Genomic DNA, 19,590 nt, shown 5'->3' with positions numbered 1-19,590 from the left:
CAGCCGAGTTGGTGCTGAAAGCAATAACCTGCCTATCACAACCATTAAATTGATCACTTTCTTTGGACATTCTCCCCACTATGCAGTTTATGTGTCTGGCCATATTGACCAACTTGGGATGCTAGATGTCACTAGTTGCCACCTTTCTAAAGAAGTTTAAAAATTCACCGACAATTACGATACTCCCTAACGCAAAATATAAGCGCAGCTCTTTAAGTGTTTCAGGTGCTTCTGCTTCGGCGGCACTCACTCCTGTGTCCTCTTGGCGGTGGCGATCGGAAGCTTCTGCTTGGGCAGCGCGAACGGCAGGATTCTCTGGGCGGTCGAGCTTAGGTTCTGCTTCGGCGGCACTCACTCCCGTGTCTTGGCGGCGGCGATGGTAAGCTTCTGCTCCGGCGGCGCGAACCGCTGGATTCTCTGAGCGGTGATCGGAAACTTCAGCTTCAGCGGCACTCACTCCTGTGTCCTCTAAGCGGTGATCGGAAGCCTCTGCTTCAGCGGCACTCACTCCCGTGTCCTCTTGGAGGCGGCGGTGGTAAGCTTCTGCTTCAGCGGCGCGAACGGCAGGAGGCACTCGGCGGTGGCGCTTAGCTTCTGCTTCGGCGGCACTCACACCCGTGTCCTCTTGGCGGCGGCGATCGGATGCTTCTGCTTCCGCAGCGCGAACGGCACGGTCCTCCATGCGGCGGCGCCTGGCTTCTGCTGCTCTGGCGGCGCGAACGGCAGGGTCCTCTCGGTGGCGGCGGCGGCGGCGCCGCTGATCCTCTGCTTCGGCGGCGCGGACGGCAAGATCTTCTCGGCGGCGGCGCTTAGCTTCTGCTTCGGCCGCGCGGACGGCAGGGTCCTCTCGGCGGCGGCGTCGCTGAAGTTCGGCTTCGGCGGCGCGCACTGCCGGGTCATCTCTGCGACGGCGCTTAGCTTCTGCTTCGGCGGCGCGCACCTCTGGATTCTGGCGTCGGCGGCGCTGAGCCTCTGCGCGGGCAGCTCGTTTAGCAGCGGTGGCAGGGTCCTCCAGGCGGCGGCGCCTAGCCTCTGCTTCGGCAGCGCGAACGGCAGGGTTCTCCCGGCGGCGGCGGTGAGCCTCCTTTTCGGCGGCGCGTACGGCAGGGTTCTCTCTGCGGCGGCGGCGGTAAGCTTCGGCTTCGGCAGCGCGCACCTCTGGGTTCTGGCGTCGGCGGCGCTGAGCCTCTGCTCGGGCAGCTCGTTTAGCAGCAGCAGCGGCAGACGAAGCACTTCCACCGGTTAGGTCGCTCATCCTTCGGAGAGAAAGCGTGAGCACGGGAATGCGCGGATCGCACGGATGGCATCCTCTTGAGGCGGCAGGCAGTGTTGCCAACTCGGTGTGCCGTATTATCCGTATCACGAAGTGCCGTGTTATCCCTATCAGTGTCAGTCGGATACCTTATAGTGGTGTAAATGGAGGGAGAACTGCATCTTTAAATATCCCTAGATACATTGAGAAAGACGCTAAATCCTTAAACAGACCCGGAAACCGCCAGATCTAAAGATAAATCCCTAGAACCTACATACTGCCACATGCAGCGCACTGTGGCTGAGCCGAAAAATAGATATTAGTTAGGCTTGCATTAAATAATTTTATGAATGCTTAGTGCTTATTTTGTAATAAAGAAGCTCTCATATTCTCAATCTTTTAAATATTATATCATTTCGACTTTCGCTTATCTTTCTGTATAAATTCTGTAAAACCTATTTTTACTTGTTTAAAAGCAATGTTCTAAGTTGGCACCCTAAACTTTCTGGCTGAACTGTCAAGACTGATTAAAAAAAAAGACATGAGTGACGTTCAGAATTATACCATCAAAAAGATTGAGGATAAGCTTATTGACTGAACTGTAAAGGCTGATCAACAATTAAGCATCATTCAAAATTATACGACTGAAAAGAGTGAGAAAGCAGTAAGCAAAAGTAGAATGCACTAGAGACTTGGCACTAGCAGGAACAAGATGTGTGCAGTCAAAAATAAGTAAGGAAGGTTCGATGATATAATAAAGACCGAATAAAAATTCTAGACTGAATTGTGCAGCACTCAAAACACTAGTGAAATTAACGTAGTCGCAAAGAAGTAATGGAAACTCTGTGTGTAATTAAGGATAAAGTTGGAAGAGTCAGGCAGGTCATGTAACGCATAGAGAACATGTCAGGGAAACGCAATAGAGGACTGCAGATGTTCAGTTAGTGTGGTGAAATTAGAAAATTGGCAGGCATGGAATACAGTTTGCTGGGAGAGGCCTTCATCCTGCAGTGGACATAAAACATGATGATGCTGACTGCCAGTGTTTCGATCCGGTTACCTAAGCACCTGGTTGATCTGTCCTCAAACAACAAAAATCAGTGAGTGCTGTTGCTTCAACGCTTGAGAGATAATTGTCTCACGCTAGTCTCTGGCCATATGTTGGTCTTTTAGAATAAACATATGTGCCTGTGCAAACTCTTTGTCGTAACTTTACGGGAGCAAAAGCAAGTCTTCACATGGTGGGTTTTTTCCAGGGCTGGTTTCAAAATGTAGGAAAGACTATGCGACTCCAGACACACAAGACTGACCTCATGGCGCACAGCTATACTCTGCCACATACCAATACCTTCAAGCGGGAGCAGAGCACACAGAGGAGATTTTTCTGCCACCAACCTGCACCCCAGTGTTGCAGCCGCTATATCAATTAAGGCACAATAATATATAGTCTTCTCAAGCTCATTATTGTTTCGGAATGCTGCATTGGATTCTAAACATCCCAGCATGGTCAGAATAAAGTTTCCTTTAGCATCCTTACTGCCTTTATTACTGCCCTATGGGATTTGAGTTAACAAATTCCAGGCCCTGCTCACTTCATTATAAAGTTGTTTTTATTTTCTTCAACACCTATGTACCCTGTGGATATTCTTGCCTGGCATGTAGTTTCCTGTGTATTAAAATCATCGTCCCGGGAATCTGCAAGGCTACTAGATTCTGTCCAGCTCTGTTCCTCAACAGAAGCAGGTGGCATATGGTCTGACATGAGCAAGCCTCTTTCAATTCACGTGTGCACAACCAGGCCACTCTTGCAGTGAACGAAATGGGCACCTTCTTCTGCAAGGCCTTAGCTGGTAGGACAGGAACAGGTTATATGTTACGTTTCGCATATGTTATGCGAAACACTTTGCATCTAGCTCGCGATCCAGCATCAATCTTCCTAACATCCAGGTCAACGTTGTCCAGGTCAATCCAGGTCTAATAACATCAAACTCACTGCTAATGTAAGAACTCACAATGAACAAAGAGGCACAACATGCTAGGTGAGATGAAAGTGTAATGAATAAATGTGAGCTCAGCATTTGGCTCAACACAGCACAATATCACTGCAGATCCAACGCATTATTGCCGTGTTATATGTGAAGCATTTCGTAATGGCAACAAACGCCTGAACGTAGTCATAGCGGTCACGTCCAAGGTGCCCCACTGGCAATCACAGACACTGCACGCCAACATGAACTCAAACTCTTTAGTAAGTGTGTCGGTATGAAGCAAAATGTCAGCCGCCGCTACATGCCCATGTCGTGCACTGCTGTGCCCGTCGTTGAAACTGTTTCAGCTTACTAACTTTCATCTGTGCTAAGCGCCTTTCACGCTCTTCTGCTGACATGTTCGACGCTCGGCGACTCGCCGCCGTGCCAAGCGCTGTTCACGTTTTTCTGCTCGCATATTCGACGCTCGCTGCTTCGCCGCAATTCTCGCTTTTGCGCCATCCGCCATGCACACGCTTCTGCCATCACATTCGACTGTCGTCGTTTCGTTGCCTCTCGCTTTTGTGCCAAGAGTCGTTCACGTTTTTCCGAGGTCATTGCGGAGGCTCTACGACTCGGCGCTTGGCTGCTCTAAACGCCGTTCCCGCTAGACGTCAGTCTTGGCGACATAACGACGCCGTGCTGCATCAGCATGCATCAGCGCGACGCCTCTTGCGCAATTAGGAGGCCTCCTCGGAGTGGAAACTTCTTGCACAACGGAGGGGGTGTCAAAGCAGAGGGCCCAAGCGCAGAGCATCGAACATTTTGCCAATGCGGCGGCCTCCTCGTTCGAGGGCAAATTACCCGCGTGAAACGTCCGCCCGCATCTTGCGCAAAGGAGCCAATCGCGGCAGAGAAATTTGATCCCCATCGGGCTCGATCGCGATCGAAAGTGCGGCGCGGCGTGTGAGCGTGTGGCACCATTATTAATCGCACTTGTTGTTTGTTGTGCGGTAATACATGCCCTTCGAGACTTGTTTTCTCTACTCGATGGGGGTGTCGCAAGCATCATCATCACGACATTTATAAACATCTGTTTCGTATGTGCCCGACCCCTTTTGTTCGCATGCGTGAGGAGAAACTTTTAGGAGAGAGAAAATCTGGAGACCTCTGGCCGCTTTTGACGATCAGTTCGTGCAAGTTTCGCCAGCCCAGATGGTTTCGCCAAGTTCTACCGCGCCGCGTTCACGCCATGTCTACCTCATGGACGAAGCAGGAACTTCAGACCCCAAAGCGATCAATTATATGGCGATTCGGCGAGCTCGAGATCGGGAGCGAAAACGCCTAGCTCGCCAAAACAGTCCCGCATTGCGCGCCGTGGAGGCAGCAGCAAGACGACGTAAGCGGGAGGACTCATCGGTTCGAACCGCAGAGGCAGAAGCAAGGCGTCTCAGGCGCCAGGACTCTGTGTTTCGGGCCGCCGAGGCAGAGGCGAGACGACGGAAACGGCAAGTAAAGGCACCAATCGAGGCGGAGGCTGCAACCAAGGCATTTACCAAACATTCCCTGGACAACCACTGCTTGGTATGTTACCGGTTGTATTCTTTGCTCTCCCGCCACACAGCCACCGACTCATATTTTTGTTCAATGCCAGCAAGATTTGGTCAGATGCGCCGAACCAGCCGTTCAGCCCTCTCCTGTCGTCCTTTCCTGCTCTCCCGCGTCGGCTAGCGTTCGCGCCTGTTTTACGGTGGTGGGGGAGAGTACCATCTGGGTGGCGCCTCACGACGGCAGTCGGAGGAAGACGCGTGATAACTGACAGACACAATAAAGGAGCGTCTACCGCTTCTGAAGGGCAGCGACGCGCGCATAGACCCACGCTTGACGCAAGCAGTCGATGATGATGACACCCGCCGTGGTTGCTTAGTGGCCATGGTATTGGGCTGCTAAGCACGAAGTCGCGTGTTCGAATCCCGGCCACGGCGGCCGCATTTCGATGGGGGCGAAATGCGAAAACACCCGCGTGTTCTTTAGGTGCACGTTAAAGAACCCCTGGTGGTCGAAATTTCCGGAGTCCCCCTCTATGGCGTGCCTCGTGATCAGAAAGTGGTTTTGGCACATAAAACCTCATAATTTTTCGATAATGATGAATTGTGATGAACCCTTTGTAACGGGTGGACTCAATATTTAGTGTCCTAGCAAGGGAAGAAAGAAAACAATCGAAAACACACTCGGTACCATTCGCGACTGCTTGATGCTCGTACCATCTGGGCTATAGTGTCGCATCGCAGCAACTCGCTGAACTAAGGCACACCAACGACTCAATGGGGATCGAGCGATTGCGCTGGCACTGAAAAAATGGAGGAGGCAGTGCCATAACTAATGGTCACACAATCGTAACCGTTGTCAGTTAAGGTTGTGGCAGGCCACATTCGAAAGTTTGTTTTTAGAGCACAGCTCTTGGGCGCCCGTTCTTGCATCGAGTGTCGGTGGGCCTCGACGTCGTTCCTCAGAATAACGAAACGAACGAGCACAGCGAAAGATGAGAACAAATGCGGAGCGCAGCAGGCAATGAACGAAGGGAGCGACGAGGAGGAGCATGGCAAAAGGGCGAGGAGGAAAGCAGAGTGCTGCACTAGAGTACGAGATAGTGCCATAGTATTTATAATCTGATTGTATGCGTGATGCGAATTGTGTGGTGCTCTCTGGAAGCCACACGATTCCACTGGAAACTTTGACGAGTCATGCATAAAAGCTGTTGCACTTCACCCGCAAATCAGATTTTCGACGATCACTGAATCTTCTCACTGCTCTTGTTTTGCTTGAGTGTTACTTGTTTTGCAATTTCCCACATTCTATTTCCACTCCGTTTCCCACATGCTGCACGAGACAGATTGTCTGCACCAGCCAATATATTACAAAATGAAAATATGTATAGAGCTGCGCTCAAATTTCGCATTCGGGAGTATTGTAATCGTCGGTGAATATTTTTTTCCTAAGATTTATTTTAAGATTGATTTTTTGTTGTTCGTAAAATTTTATGTATGCTCAACCATTTAGCAACATGTTGCAAAAAATTGGCTTCCTATCTTCATTAGTTTGGGAGTTACAGTGAGTTTTCCAACCCATACCTTTGTATTGCAAGACTGAACGTCAGTACTATTTCTTTTATATAAATATTATTCAAATTACTTTATGCATTTTATGTTGTTGCCAAGCAGCCACATGAACAAAAACTCTAGTGCATTTCATGGGGCTCCACCTATGAAGCTGGTGCATTTCGGGCCTCTGTATAGTTGTGACATCTTTCACATGGTTTGAAGATTTGTTCATGTTTTTCTCAAAACAAGATTTTGCTCCACTTCTGTATCGTAATCTGTATCTAATCTGCTCAGCATGCAGCGCGCTCTGTGTTCATGGCACGATACGCCCCCATGTGATAAGGGCGTTACCCGCCTGTTCACAACGTGTATAAAACCAGTGCTGAATAAACGCGGGGGCTCACTTTTGCCCAGCAAGTGACACACGACGTGTCGTCGTCTGCTCCACTCGATGCATGGTGTCAGAAGTGGTTAGCATGGCAATGCACTTCCTGCACGACGCGTGAAGACCAGCGATCCTGTGGCGGAAAATGGATTTCCTCAAAGCACCGGAGCCGCTCCTTACAACAGGCGACCTGCGCAAGAACTGGCAGCTCTTCAAACAAAGGTTTGAAATTTTCCTCACGGCGTCAGAGGTCGCAGAAAAGCCTCGGACTGAGTCCAAGAAGACAGCGTTGCTTTTGAGCGTCGCGGGCGCAGAGGCCATTGAAGTCTTTAACACCTTCACGTTTGCAGCAGGCGAGAAGAACGACGACTATGCCACAGTGGTGAAAAAATTTGATGAGTATTGCATTGCACAGACCAATGAGGTTCACGAGCGGTATATGTTCAGGAGAAGAATCCAAGCTGCTGGCGAACCAGTGGAGCATTTCTTACGAGACCTGAAGAATCAAGCACGTGCTTGCAACTTTGGAGCTTTGGCGGAATCGATGGTCAGGGACCAAATTGTGTTCGGGATAAATGACGACACGGTACGTGAAAAGCTCCTCAGGGACAACAACTTGACCCTGCAGAAAGCAGAACAAGCCTGTAAAGCAGCTGAAGCATCAGCAACTCACAAGGAAATGTGGAACCAGGAACACCAAGTGCATCCTATCAGCAGGACTAGCACGAGCCGCGAAAACCGAGAACAGACACGTTATGACTGCCGAAACTGCGGCGGAAAACACTCCCCAAGAAGGTGCCCTGCTTTTGGAAAAACGTGCCGGAGATGCCAGCGGAAAAACCACTTTGCCAGATGTTGTAAAGCGACGGCAGTTGTTGGCGAGTTGCAAAGCGGCCAAGACGATTTCGAGATTCTCGACGTATCCGCAAAGAATGGGTCCAGCAAGCATGACTGGACGGTGGAAGTCCAAATCAAGAACGTGGCAGTTCAGTTAAAGGTTGACACGGGATCGCAGGCAAATTTGTTGCCTTATGGATTATACGCCAAAATGAACCCACAGCCGCCCCTGTACCCCAGCAGCGCGATTTTACGCTCCTACGGCGGAGATGTAATCAAACACATTGGCGTCATGCGGGTTGAAGTCTCTTTAAATGGTTGCATTGCCATGCTGAGCTTTTTCGTGGCACGAAAGGGGCGCCAAGCAATCCTAGGACTTGAGGCGAGTGAACGCCTGGGACTGATTTCACGCGTGAACAGCGTGTCGCAAAACAGCTCTGAAGAAGTGGTTGCCAGCTTTCGTCACCTTTTCACTGGCACCGGCTGCGTCAAACGAGTATACCACATGGTGCTTCGCAAGGACGCCACGCCAGTGGTTCAGAGACCTCGTCGAGTGCCACTGGCTTTAGAGGAGCCACTTCGGGAGGAGTTGTCACGTATGGAACAAGCCGGAATAATTGCAAAAGTCACTGAGCCAACAGACTGGGTGAGTCCCCTTGTTATCGTACGAAAGAAAGACGGGAAGCTGCGAGTCTGCATGGACCCCAGGAAAATAAATGAGTGCCTCAAGCGCGAGCACTACGCGATGCCGAGGCGGGAAGACATAGAGGCCGAGCTGGCCGGCGCAAGAGTATTCACTCGCCTAGATGCAAACGCAGAGTTTCACCAAATTCCCTTAGATGACGAGACGTCTAGGATATGCACTTTTGCGACACCCTTCGGCCGCTATCGATTTTTGCGACTGCCTTTCGGAATATCATCAGCGTCCGAAGTATTTCAGCAAACCCTAAGTGAAATTTTTGACGCGCTTCCTGGCGTTAGAGTGTATGTCGATGACATACTCGTGTGGGGCAATTCCCAACAAGAGCACGACCAACGTCTAAGATCAGCGCTAGAAGCGGCAGAACGTGCGGGCCTTACGTTCAATCCAGCAAAGTGCGCGTTTGGCGTTCAACAAATTGAATTCCTGGGCGACGTGATAAACGAAGAAGGAATCCGTCCAAATGCATCCCATGTTGAGTGCATGTTGCAGATGGCACCCCCTAGTGATAAACTAGCAGTTCAACGCATGCTGGGTGTCGTGAACTATTTTGGAAAGTTTTTGCCAACACTAGCAGAAAGGACAACGCTTCTCAGAAGCTTGCTAAAAAAAGACACTGTTTTCGAATGGTCGGCAAATCACGAAAAAGAGTGGAGAGCGCTGTGCGACAGCCTTAGCAAGCAGCCCTTGCTATCAGTTTTTGACCCTGAAAAAGAAACCAGGTTATCATGCGATGCGTCACAAAACGGAATCGGTGCTGCCTTGCTGCAGTATCACAACGGTGCATGGAAACCGGTTGCGTACGCCTCCAGAGTGCTTACTGATACGCAGCAACGCTATTCACAAATTGAAAAGGAAGCAATGGCCATAGTTTTCGGCTGCGAGAAATTTCACCATTTCATGTATGGGCGGAAGGTTGTCGTCGAGACTGACCATCGTCCGTTGATCTCCATATCGCAGAAGGCGATCGGTGACATGCCGCCAAGACTGCAGCGATTTTTTTTGCGTCTGCTACGCTATGACATTTTAATGCATTATGTTCCAGGAAAACAGCTTCTACTGGCGGACATGCTGTCCAGGGCTTCCGTTAAGGGCGCAGCAGATAACGCAGACAACAACAACGACGACGTCGAAGTGCACGCAGTAAGTGTGGTTGATTCTCTTGTCAGCGAAACCACGTGGAAAGAACTGGCTTCCGAGACACGAAAGGACACGCAGCTCGCCGCTGTGCTAAAGCACCTGGAGAACGGGCAACCAATTGAAGGACCGTTCAAGCCTTTTGCCGCTGAGCTATCGGAAGTAAAAGGGGTTCTCTTGAAAGGCTGTAAGATTGTCATTCCGGCCAGTATGAGGCGCGATATGTTGGCAAGAATTCATCAAGGCCACATGGGAATTAACAAGTGCAAAGAAAGGGCACGGCGCCTGGTGTTCTGGCCAGGAATGAACACTGATATCGAGACGTTTGCACAGGCATGTTCTGTATGTAAAACGTACGCTTACAAGTTGCCGCAAGAGCCTTTGATTATGCGTCCGGTTCCAGACCAACCATGGTACCGCGTCGGCATGGACATTTTTAGCCACGCAGGTCGGTCCTACTTGTGTGTTTATGATGCCCTATCGAATTTTCCCGAAGTCCAACAGCTCGTAGACACTTCAGCAAAAACTACTGTAGATGCAGCAAGTGCCATATTTTCCAGATATGGCATACCTGTAGAGGTATGCACTGATAACGGGCCTCAGTTTTCCAGTAGAGAATTTACCATGTTCTCAAAAGTGTACGATTTCAAACACGTGACCTCAAGCCCGTATTTTCCCCGCTCCAACGGACTCGCCGAAAAGGGGGTACAAGTAGTCAAGAGAATCTTGAAGAAAACAACTGAAGCTAAACAAGACTTTTGGCTTGGTCTTCTCGCTTACAGGTCAACTCCACTGGAATGCGGCTGGTCACCAGCCGAAATATTACAGGGACGCTCGCTGCGAACAACTCTACCAGCCGTTCAGGTCGGACAAAGCCGGCGGGTTGACAAACGCCAGCAAAAAGACTACTCAAGAGGGCCACTCGCACCGCTCAACAACGGCGAAACGGTCAGAATAAAAGACAGCTCATCATGGAGAAGAAAGGCTCGGGTTCTTCAGTCGTCTGGTCAACCAAGGTCATACGTTGTCATGACTGAAGACGGGCAACTCTTGCGACGCAACCGCGAGCATCTGCTGCCAACCAGAGAATCTTTTCGCCTTAGCGGTCCTCCTCACGACGACGAAGGTGTTTTTCAAGAATACGCTGCCCCTGCCAGCACACAACACGACCCAGAGGCGGCGCAAAACCCAAACAGCACAGCGAGCATTGTGCCGACAGTTCCGCAACAAGCAGCTGCTCCAAGGACTACAAGACAACGCAGACCACCTCGGCGCTTAATGTATGACGCGAACTTTCAACAAGTGCCGTGACTGTATTCAGTGCTCTGATCTTTGCTGTAGTTTTGGATGTGCAGTGATTCTTTAACTTTCTTTTTGTTCTCCCGAGCTAAAAGCGCTCCTTGTCCTTAGTTATTTTTTTTTTTTTTTCGTTACGAAGGGGGATGTATCGTAATCTGTATCTAATCTGCTCAGCATGCAGCGCGCTCTGTGTTCATGGCACGATACGCCCCCATGTGATAAGGGCGTTACCCGCCTGTTCACAACGTGTATAAAACCAGTGCTGAATAAACGCGGGGGCTCACTTTTGCCCAGCAAGTGACACACGACGTGTCGTCGTCTGCTCCACTCGATGCACACTTCGTGTTACGCAAATTTTGATAACATTTCTTTTAATGAACATTTTGATATTAAATTTTGCACACTCATTCCTCACATAGAGATGTGTGCAGCGAACTTGAACAAAAGAAGCTGGTGTAATATTTTTGCATTTACAGCTCATTTTGCAAATAAATTTGGTCTAAATTGCCAATTTTTGTCACTTTGCTTAGTTTTTCAAACATTACTTTCTACATTACTGTCTCAACAGCATGAAGGCCATGCATGCAGCAGGAGCACGTAAACATGCGCCAGCAAAATGGCTCCAAAGTGTGCACTCAGGGTCGAGGACACCCATGCCCGAAAGAAGCGTCGCGTGGAGCAGGAGCGCCTTTGCTATGCAGCAAACATGCAGACCGCAATTGTATGTATACACTGTATACATACAATGACAATAATTAATTTAATTATGTATGGCCCCATAATTCAATTAAACCTTAGCATATAATTCAAGTAAACCTTAGCACTTTCTGCCATGAGGCGAAGTGCCATGTGAGGAAATGATAATGCTCAACCCTCTCAGAGATTACAAACAAGGACACACAACGTGTCAAGCAAACACATCTCCGTGTGTTTTGTGGACTATGCAGACGAACAAGAGTGGTGCACACAAGGTAATATTTAACATCAATTCACCACTCTCGTATTGGACTAAACACTGAAGAAATTACACATTCACCGCTAACATCACCGCTAATTATTGTCAATCAAAGCAAACAGCATACAAATCATCACCTACATCGATTCCCGCAGTGCATGGCATCCGCAGATTTTTCTTTTTTTTTGTATTCTTCACTCACAGCATTCTTTTACTTCAAAGCAAACCTGCAGTTTTGTTTGTGTTTATTGACAGCGGTATCACCATGGGGCTTGTTAATGTGATAGACAGCGTCAAGACGGAAAGTGGTTACTTGTGATGACAAAAGTGATCGCACCAAAGTGGTCACTTTAGTGGTGTATAGGAAACTTACCTTCCCCAAAGCAAGCACAAGTGGCTTACTTGGAATTCTAAAGCAGTGCAACAAGATGGCGCACCAAATGAACATACAGAGCTCTGTCTGTGCCTCTTCTTCGTCTGATGTCTCTTCTTGTTGCGTGTTTCAGAATCCCAAGTATGTCATACCAACTTGCCCAAGCTTCCACTTTAGCTATTAAAAGAGGAACGCAAGTTAGCATCACACAGTGTGTTGTTAATTTGCTCTCCTGTCCTAATAGCTATGCATCACCAACGAGCCCATCAATGAGTACTCCTACGATTCCACTTTGGCATGATTGGCTGGTCACATTGAGTCATTGTGTCAATTACGTTAGTTGAAATCCAGCCGGTGGTTTTGTTAGACTGTTCTAGTGGAAAAGTAATTTTTAATGTGAAGAAAAAAAGGAAGAGTTGGTTCGTATGGTAAAATTGCTAAAGGTCAGCCATTCGAACTTTCCTTTAGAGCTTTATACATTGCCTCACACTTTATCACATCTTGTATCTCTCTAGGGAGGAAAGGACTGCCTGACTGATTACACATGGCTGACGTCAGTGACTGAAGGATCCACCACAGTCATGCAAGGGGACACTGCTACACAGTGCGACCTGGGAGCCAATGTTGCTGACAAGTCAACGTGGTGCAAGGGTTTGTCGAAATCAACACAGGCTGACATATGGCCTCTGAAGGTCTCCAGGGGGATGCAATCTGAAGATATGGAAGACTGCCATGATGCATCGATGCCAAGCAAAGGTGCAACCTTGTATATATTAATGAGTCCATTAGATTAATACATGGTTCGCTGCACCAGTTCATGGTGTGCTGCACCACAGCCCTTGATTCTCCCGTGCAAAAACGTGCCGTTGTGCTGGGGCTCTCAATTGTTGTGTGGTGCACGCAAGGTACTGCCATGGTGCAGGGGGAGTCGAGGTGCACGGTGCCATGGAGACGACACTCACTGAGGCGATGTTTTGGAAGAATACTTCACTGATAAAAGGGATGACGTTAATGTAAAGGATCACAGGAAGATGGAGACCTTGAGTGACCAGAAATGGTCGAACAAGAGATGTTACTGGAGCCAATTTTTCGATAAGGGGACTTGTCCTTACCTGAGTGAAGAGAAGTAATCTTGTCAAAATGTTGGCTTCGCTGTCATCCCTCGTTCAGGCACTGTTGATTGCACTAATCTCTCTAAAGGATGAAGGCCAGGCAGACATTTCGTTTCATTCTCTATTTTGTAGAAGTTGTATATTTATTCTACTATAATTACTCTGGATTTTTGATGGTGCTTACAGTGCACACATCCTAAGGAAAAAAGGACAGGTAGAGTGAAAGAGCACTGATTCTCAACCAGCTTTATTTTTATTAACTGAATGTGTATGGTGGTGAAAAGTAAGGCAAGAGTCTCGAATCCCGCCAAGATGTTCAAATTCAGGCTTTGACAGTACGACGAAAGGTGAACTAACACACATACATATCACCAAGCTTGTTTATCATTTCAGCCTTGATACATCGCGAGCCACCTCGGTGCTATGCTTCCCCATCATTTTTGCATTAATTAAAAAGAGTTGCGAAACTGCAGTAAAATTGCACACTTGTACAATTATTCCTCAGTTCTGTGTGTTTTCTGAATTTCCCAGATCTTAGTAATGACTAAGGTCATGTCTGCAACTCATCTGCACGCAGGTGCTGTGCAACTTGTTTTAAAGCTATAGGCTCAATTCCAGTTAGGTTTTGTATGGAACTAAGTTGGACGTTACATAGGAACTTCCCCATTGAAGCACGGTGCAGGCAGAACATGTGAAAACTCCAGTAGGCCAACCAAGACTGAGCGCCCCCTCTAGGATTCGCTCTACCATTTGAAATAAGACAGGAATTCACCATAACTTTTATGGGGGGGGGGTGTCTCGCCATGCTACCTTGCTGAATTTATTGCACAGTGCGTCATTCTGATTTTTACTAGCATTCGTTGCCAGTGCTAAAAACACCTTTGCAGCATAGTACATTAAACTTTGTCTTGTTTCAGCGGTCTCTCTAGCGTCAAGCAATTCAAGGAGGACCAGCAGTGGAATGCAGGGAGATGCAGAGTGTGACTGCAGACTCGAGGTGGCAATCGACACAACTTGCAGCAAAGAGGGAGGAAGCTCTCCCACGGCCAATGCAGGATCAGCAGTCGTCGCGTATGCCTGCGGACTTTGCTCGCTCAAGTTCCAGGAGCTGGATGCCCTGACCAACCACATAAGAACATGCCCGTGGCCGGAGCCATTCCAGTGTGGCCTGTGTTCACAGACGTGCGCAGACTTGAGTGCAACGCGGGATCACCTCCTCGCTTCTCACATTAACGCAGCCACAGCGGAGTGCCCATTCTGCGGGTACACATACGACGGTAGGCGCTCGAACATCATGAGGCATATGCAGCGGCAGCACGTGCCCATCAAGCCATTCATGTGCAACTTCTGCAAGTTAAGTTTTGTCCTCAAATATGACCTCCTCTTACACATCCTTCGATCCCACACGAAGACGTACGAGTGTGCCTGGTGTCCGAGCTCGTTCACCAAGAAACAGGACTTGCATGTTCATTTTCGCCAGCACATCAGTGTGTAATTTTACAAGTGCTACGTCTGCTCAGCTGCACTTGTGGACAGGTTGGTGTGCCACACCAACTTGGACAAGTCACATGCATGTTCACAAGAATGAGGTGAAGTTCGGTGCCTTGTGAGTGGACATTGTTACCCAAAAAGGCAGCTGCTGGCCTTGCAAACGAGGCCACCTACTCGAAGCTTGTGGGAAGCTTTCAAGTAAGTTAGCTGTTTGAAGATTTCTGTACTTTTAGCATCCTTTGCGTGCACAAGATATACAAATAGTGAGATTTGTAAAAATTTGTAAAGCCACGAAAATGTAACTGTGACTAGTACAATTGGAAAGTGAGGAAGCAGTTGTGTGTGGCCCTTGCTCATCGTTTCTGTATGTCGTGTGTTCTCATGTAAGTGTGCACATATAAGCTTGTGATTCATTGTATTTGCTCAAGTACAGTAGCATGAAAAACTGGGTTAGTTGGGTGGTCTCCCAACTTTAGTGCAGATTATTGGTACCCATAATAATCTGTGGAATGAGTGAAAGAAAAAAATTTTTTCCCCTGTCCAGGAGTATTGTGTGTTAATCAACAATTCGACCATAGGCATCTTTATACAGAAATGTAATTAGGTTTCTCACACGTAGCTAACTGTTCATGAGGCATTGTTTTCTTTATTATTGCCTGCCTTGCTTCTTGTGTGTGTCTGTGTTGATTTCCATGTATATTTGTTTCTTTCGGCTTGCATACACAGAAAGTTGTATGCAGTGATATTTTAGCTGCAAGTCACTCTTGTCTGTGCTACTACCTTGTATGCTTGTCAGTTTTGTGCTGGTTTCCATTTGATCACTTTGCCTATTTGTGCATTAACAAATGTGTCAGCTGCAGTGCAGTGCTACAGGTGATATGTTTGCAGCATTACTATAATAAAGGGACCCTAAAGAGAAATGCTAATTAAGCTGAGGTTGATACATTGTTATTTTAGCTCTTATTTTCATTAATTATGCTATGAGGGGTTATTACTAAAACAGAAAACAAAGCCCAAAATCCTGTTTCTTACTTTGTGCTGAAGACGTGGCAAGTAGGATGCCTGGCTCGTCTGCTTAGGTGCACGGTTTAATTCCCGCCACCGGGTACCCACTGGTTTATAAGAAGCCTGGCCAGTAGGTTACAAGCAACTTCCTGGCTTGGTAGCTTGGGAGAGGCTCGTTCAGACCACTATGCTTGCTATGCAAGGACAAAACGTCCAACAAACTCAAGGGGGGTTTGTGCCACTCCAATGGCAGCCATTTCCCATGTGGCATGCAAATGCAAATATCAGGTGGAAACGCCTTCGGGTTGGGGACACAACTCCCCTTTTCAAGCGCTGAGGTCCCATAGTGGCTGAGCACTTGGCCAGTAACACTCTCGTACCTATTTTACCATTGGGTTACCTTGGTGGCAGCTCAATCTGCCTCGTACAGCTGCGGCGGATGCTCTTCAACAAGCCTGTCTGTGATTGGACCAGGGGCGCCCAGAGACCACACGCATAATTACTAGGGGGTCCTCCTTTCGAGATGCGAAGCCCCACAAGTAGCTGAGCGCCAGGCTGGAGGATATCTATAACCATTAGAATACCACTGGGTTTGAACCCAGTACCTCCAGCACACCAGGCGGATGCTCTAGCACTAGGCCACTGCTGTGGCTGATATCAGTGTGACATCATGGATTTCAAAGTATTTTCTCGTACTTGGCCCATTGTGATGCATAAGGAGTTTTCTAAACATACCTAGTTTGATCTTTGGCTTCCTACGTTATATAATCCATTTTTATTGTTAAAGCGACACTAGAGGCAAAGTCGAGCCAGAGTGATAGAATAATGCTCAAGAATGTCTTAGGTATCAATTTTATCACAAACAAAGCTTTAGTAATCGAGAAATTAAGGTAAATGCGGGATTTGAGACTCACCCGGCACATTCGAATGCTAGGTCAGTGACGTAGGCACTCCTCGTTATAATTCTATCACTAGTACTCAACCACTCGTAATAAAAATATCCATACGTTGCATTATAAGACGGAAAAAAATGCTACTTGTCCAGTTCTATTTTTTTAACAAGAACTTACTGACATTACCCTTGACAATGACTGGGCGGTCGAAAGGTTTTGTTTTTGCTCGACTCTCTGCTGCCTGTGCTTTCGCATTTGAGTAATTTCGTTATCACGTAGTGCTGCACCAGTTTTGCTGGCTCGCAGCACTCTCAAAAACTGCAAGTATAAGGGAATTTCATGTCCATGTGATGTCGTGGGATGCCCGAACGGTCCACACTACTTGGATCAGCTGCAGGGATGGCGGGATAATTTTCGACAGATGAAACCACACTGTTTCTAAGACAACGCATGGCTGGTATAATGCACTGATGTCAGATTATGGCATAAATTTGTGCTTGTTGGTGCATGATCTTCGTGCTGAGTAGTGCAGGGCAAGCACTGACACAAGGAGGACATAAAACAACACAAGACATTAACTTCCCATAATGTTTTATTTTTACAGACATGCACTAATAACTAGGCTTGCTCAGCATCACGACATTGCAACAATGATTATTGTATGAGAAATACTGGTTCCTCTTCACTGAAATATGCAGAGGCCGGGGTGCTAAGGCACTCGGAGCTTAGGCTCGAAATAGCTTCAGCTTCAGTGATATCTAATTATGTTGTCATGCATTTTTCTGATAACTGCACAGGTATTCAGCAGTGGTTCGCAATCACAGGACTTACAATGAATGGCATCGCATGCATTTTTTACACTGTAGCAATGCTTTCTTAACCTATCATGGAGGCTTATATCCATCCCCAAAATGTGTTTAATTTTCTGTGTTCCAATCAAGATCGTCCCAAACTGTTAGAGGCATACTTTTGTGAAGCTTAACTGGATCACCAATGTATTTCATAACACACATATTTTAAGCTTGTCTCGAAAGTTGTGCGAATCGTGGCATTTCTACTAAGCTTAGATAACTTCAATACCCCTCGACTTGAATTTTGAAATTACATGTGTCCTAAAGTTGGCAATTACAGGTTTAGTTAGCACATTTTCATTAATTAGTGAAATTATCATTTTAAAGTCTTGCTGTTAATGTCTGCCAAGCCACGTAGTTGTAGCTAGGCGTGTGCTGATGCCGTGTTGATATGAAGGCTTCCTCAGTGATGCAGACTTTCTAATACTACACTTGTTCTTCACTGGTGCGTTGTAGCGGAACATTTTACCACTAGCAAGCACTCCTGCTGTTACAGTATCTTTACGTAACGCTCTGTTAAATAATTTTTTGTATCATTGTTCTTCATATGGAAGTTTGACAGTGTTGTCTACTTCATTTTTTCACTGAGAAGTGTCACATGACACTGTCCCACCACAGTCTGGCTTGAACATGGCGTCACCAGGTGTCATCATTGGCACCACTGTTGCATCTAAATCTCGAGTTTATAGTAAAATGGTAATGCAAAAAATACATACTTACCAGCTAAAACGCCTAAGTAAGTTGCATATTCCAGAGCATGTAGCTTAGCATATACTGCAAGGCTAAGTATCAGTATGACGGATGAATGAACAGATATGTGTAATGATGAGCCCCTTTGAACATAAGGGTGGCTATAGCTACCATATACGCCTTCCTTATTTTTTTTTTTTTGCAGTGAATGGCTGCCTTTTTTCTGCGCTCAATGCCGCCTGCCTGTGCCTTGAGACTTGTCAACTGGACTCTCAAGGTCATCACACCTTGTACTAGGCCTGCGCCTTCTTTACTGAAAATAAAGTATGCCCTTGTAATATGCCACAGTAGTTTGTACAAGTCATTAAGCAATACTGGTAGCTGTTCACTTGTCTATGATATGCTGCTGCAAAAAGCTGTTCCAGCTTTTTTCTCTAGCCTTAATTAGACTCGCATACTAAATGGAAAATGGCTATGAAGAACATACATTTCTTGTAAAAAAGTGTATGTGAAATCTATTTTGGCTCGTACAAGAACTATGCTTCTTCAGCGCTTTTGTGCTTCCATCCCTCTAGTCTTTGCTGGCAAGTTCACCTTTCCTCAGCTATATTTAAATGTAAGAATCTCGGGGGGCCATAGAAGGAAGTATCTCTGAAGGCAGCATGCTAGCATACGTTCAGCGGTCAACAGTGGATTTCTGCAGTGTGTGTGTTGTCAGGGTATATCCCTCGTAACGCCACGTCCTTAGACTTCAAGTAGCCCTATAACTACATAACTTGATTTTTTTCTTTGTTTTTATTCAGAAAATTCATTTCAGCCTGACAAACTATCTCTGATAATCAAAAACACAATCGCATGCTCCTTTTTGGACTTTTCTGGCCTTTTTCCACATGTGATGCCAACATGGTTATGTATAGTACATGAGGCTCCAGTGCAGAAGCTGTTGATTGGTTCTATACGAGGGATGTCAGTTCTGGTGCACCTGCAAGCAGGCCTTTGCGATGCAGTCACACACCTTTTTCTCATCATCCCTGTTGCGTGTCATGTGCAACTGATTTCGCTTCATGAGACCTGTTTTGCATTACGTGTGCAGTGGAAACAGCGTAATGCAAGTCTAATAGCATGGTTTAGAAGCATGTAGGTCTGATAAGTGGAAGTTATCAAACCAGAAAGGTGTGCCAATGTACCATTTGGTAGTGACAGTGTCTATGTCTCCCAGAGAAGTATGAAGCAAGGAGGAATGAGCGTCTGCAGGGAGCGTAGTGAGGAAGTGCTTGCTCACCTTCAAGTTTGGAGTGAGTGAGGGGCCTGTTAACCATCCTTCACATTGTGTTCTTTCATAAGCTATAACACTTTTTCAAAGAATATCTTACTTTGCGCTCCCTATGTTTCCGTGGATACCAAACTCCGATAAGGGATATTCAGAATATAGAAGAAAACTGCGATAGCTTACCTAGGCCAGAAATCATGGCATAAAAGTGCAGAGGAATAGAAAATTCTGCTTTCCTGTCGATCTTGCATTGCTCTTTGTTGAAGTTCTGC

At 47.1% G+C, this 19,590-nt stretch overlaps 3 protein-coding genes across 4 annotated transcripts in view; 2 read left to right on the top strand and 1 right to left on the bottom strand.

The window, feature by feature from the left end:
- The window catches only part of LOC139050760 (uncharacterized), a 39,803-nt gene extending 38,078 nt beyond the window's left edge, over positions 1 to 1,725 (bottom strand). Inside the window, exon 1 of the mRNA XM_070527473.1 lies at positions 251 to 1,725. Within this exon, the coding sequence (XP_070383574.1) occupies positions 251 to 1,255 (1,005 nt within the window). The 5' untranslated portion in view covers positions 1,256 to 1,725. The remainder of the gene's footprint in view (positions 1 to 250) is intronic.
- Positions 1,726 to 4,257: 2,532 nt separating this feature from the next.
- On the top strand, positions 4,258 to 18,391 carry LOC139050761 (uncharacterized). 2 transcript variants are annotated; one of them, XR_011509070.1, is made up of 4 exons: positions 4,258 to 4,803; positions 12,522 to 12,762; positions 14,036 to 14,807; positions 18,254 to 18,391. XR_011509070.1 is itself a non-coding variant. In XM_070527474.1 (3 exons), the coding sequence occupies exons 1-3, from the start codon at positions 4,435 to 4,437 to the stop codon at positions 14,611 to 14,613; spliced, it is 1,188 nt and encodes a 395-aa protein (XP_070383575.1). In that variant the 5' UTR covers positions 4,258 to 4,434; the 3' UTR covers positions 14,614 to 15,535. The 2 variants fall into 2 exon arrangements, 1 of the variants encoding a protein (XP_070383575.1); XM_070527474.1 differs by lacking the exon at positions 18,254 to 18,391 and having other exon boundaries at positions 14,036 to 15,535.
- Positions 6,591 to 10,981, top strand: LOC139050403 (uncharacterized). The gene is made up of 3 exons (XM_070526711.1): positions 6,591 to 8,188; positions 9,288 to 9,385; positions 10,162 to 10,981. Exons 1-3 carry the CDS (start codon positions 6,851 to 6,853, stop codon positions 10,688 to 10,690), a joined length of 1,965 nt encoding a protein of 654 aa, XP_070382812.1. The 5' UTR covers positions 6,591 to 6,850; the 3' UTR covers positions 10,691 to 10,981.
- Positions 18,392 to 19,590: the final 1,199 nt, after the last annotated feature.

Source organism: Dermacentor albipictus, chromosome 10, assembly GCF_038994185.2.
Source record: "Dermacentor albipictus isolate Rhodes 1998 colony chromosome 10, USDA_Dalb.pri_finalv2, whole genome shotgun sequence".
NCBI lineage: Eukaryota > Metazoa > Arthropoda > Arachnida > Ixodida > Ixodidae > Dermacentor > Dermacentor albipictus.
This window is presented reverse-complemented; position numbering and strand designations above follow the sequence as displayed.

What these genes read in the sequence shown, in the direction of transcription:
- LOC139050761 (XM_070527474.1), top strand. Translation starts at nt 4,435, where the DNA reads ATGGTTTCGCCAAGTTCTACCGCGCCGCGTTCACGCCATGTCTACCTC. An exon ending in CCCTGGACAACCACTGCTTG is followed by an intron (nt 4,804 to 12,521) that starts GTATGTTACCGG and finishes GTATCTCTCTAG; the next exon opens with GGAGGAAAGGACTGCCTGAC. An exon ending in TGCATCGATGCCAAGCAAAG is followed by an intron (nt 12,763 to 14,035) that starts GTGCAACCTTGT and finishes GTCTTGTTTCAG; the next exon opens with CGGTCTCTCTAGCGTCAAGC.
- LOC139050403 (XM_070526711.1), top strand. Translation starts at nt 6,851, where the DNA reads ATGGATTTCCTCAAAGCACCGGAGCCGCTCCTTACAACAGGCGACCTG. An exon ending in TCACTGAGCCAACAGACTGG is followed by an intron (nt 8,189 to 9,287) that starts GTGAGTCCCCTT and finishes ATTATGTTCCAG; the next exon opens with GAAAACAGCTTCTACTGGCG. An exon ending in ACGACGTCGAAGTGCACGCA is followed by an intron (nt 9,386 to 10,161) that starts GTAAGTGTGGTT and finishes TCTCGCTTACAG; the next exon opens with GTCAACTCCACTGGAATGCG.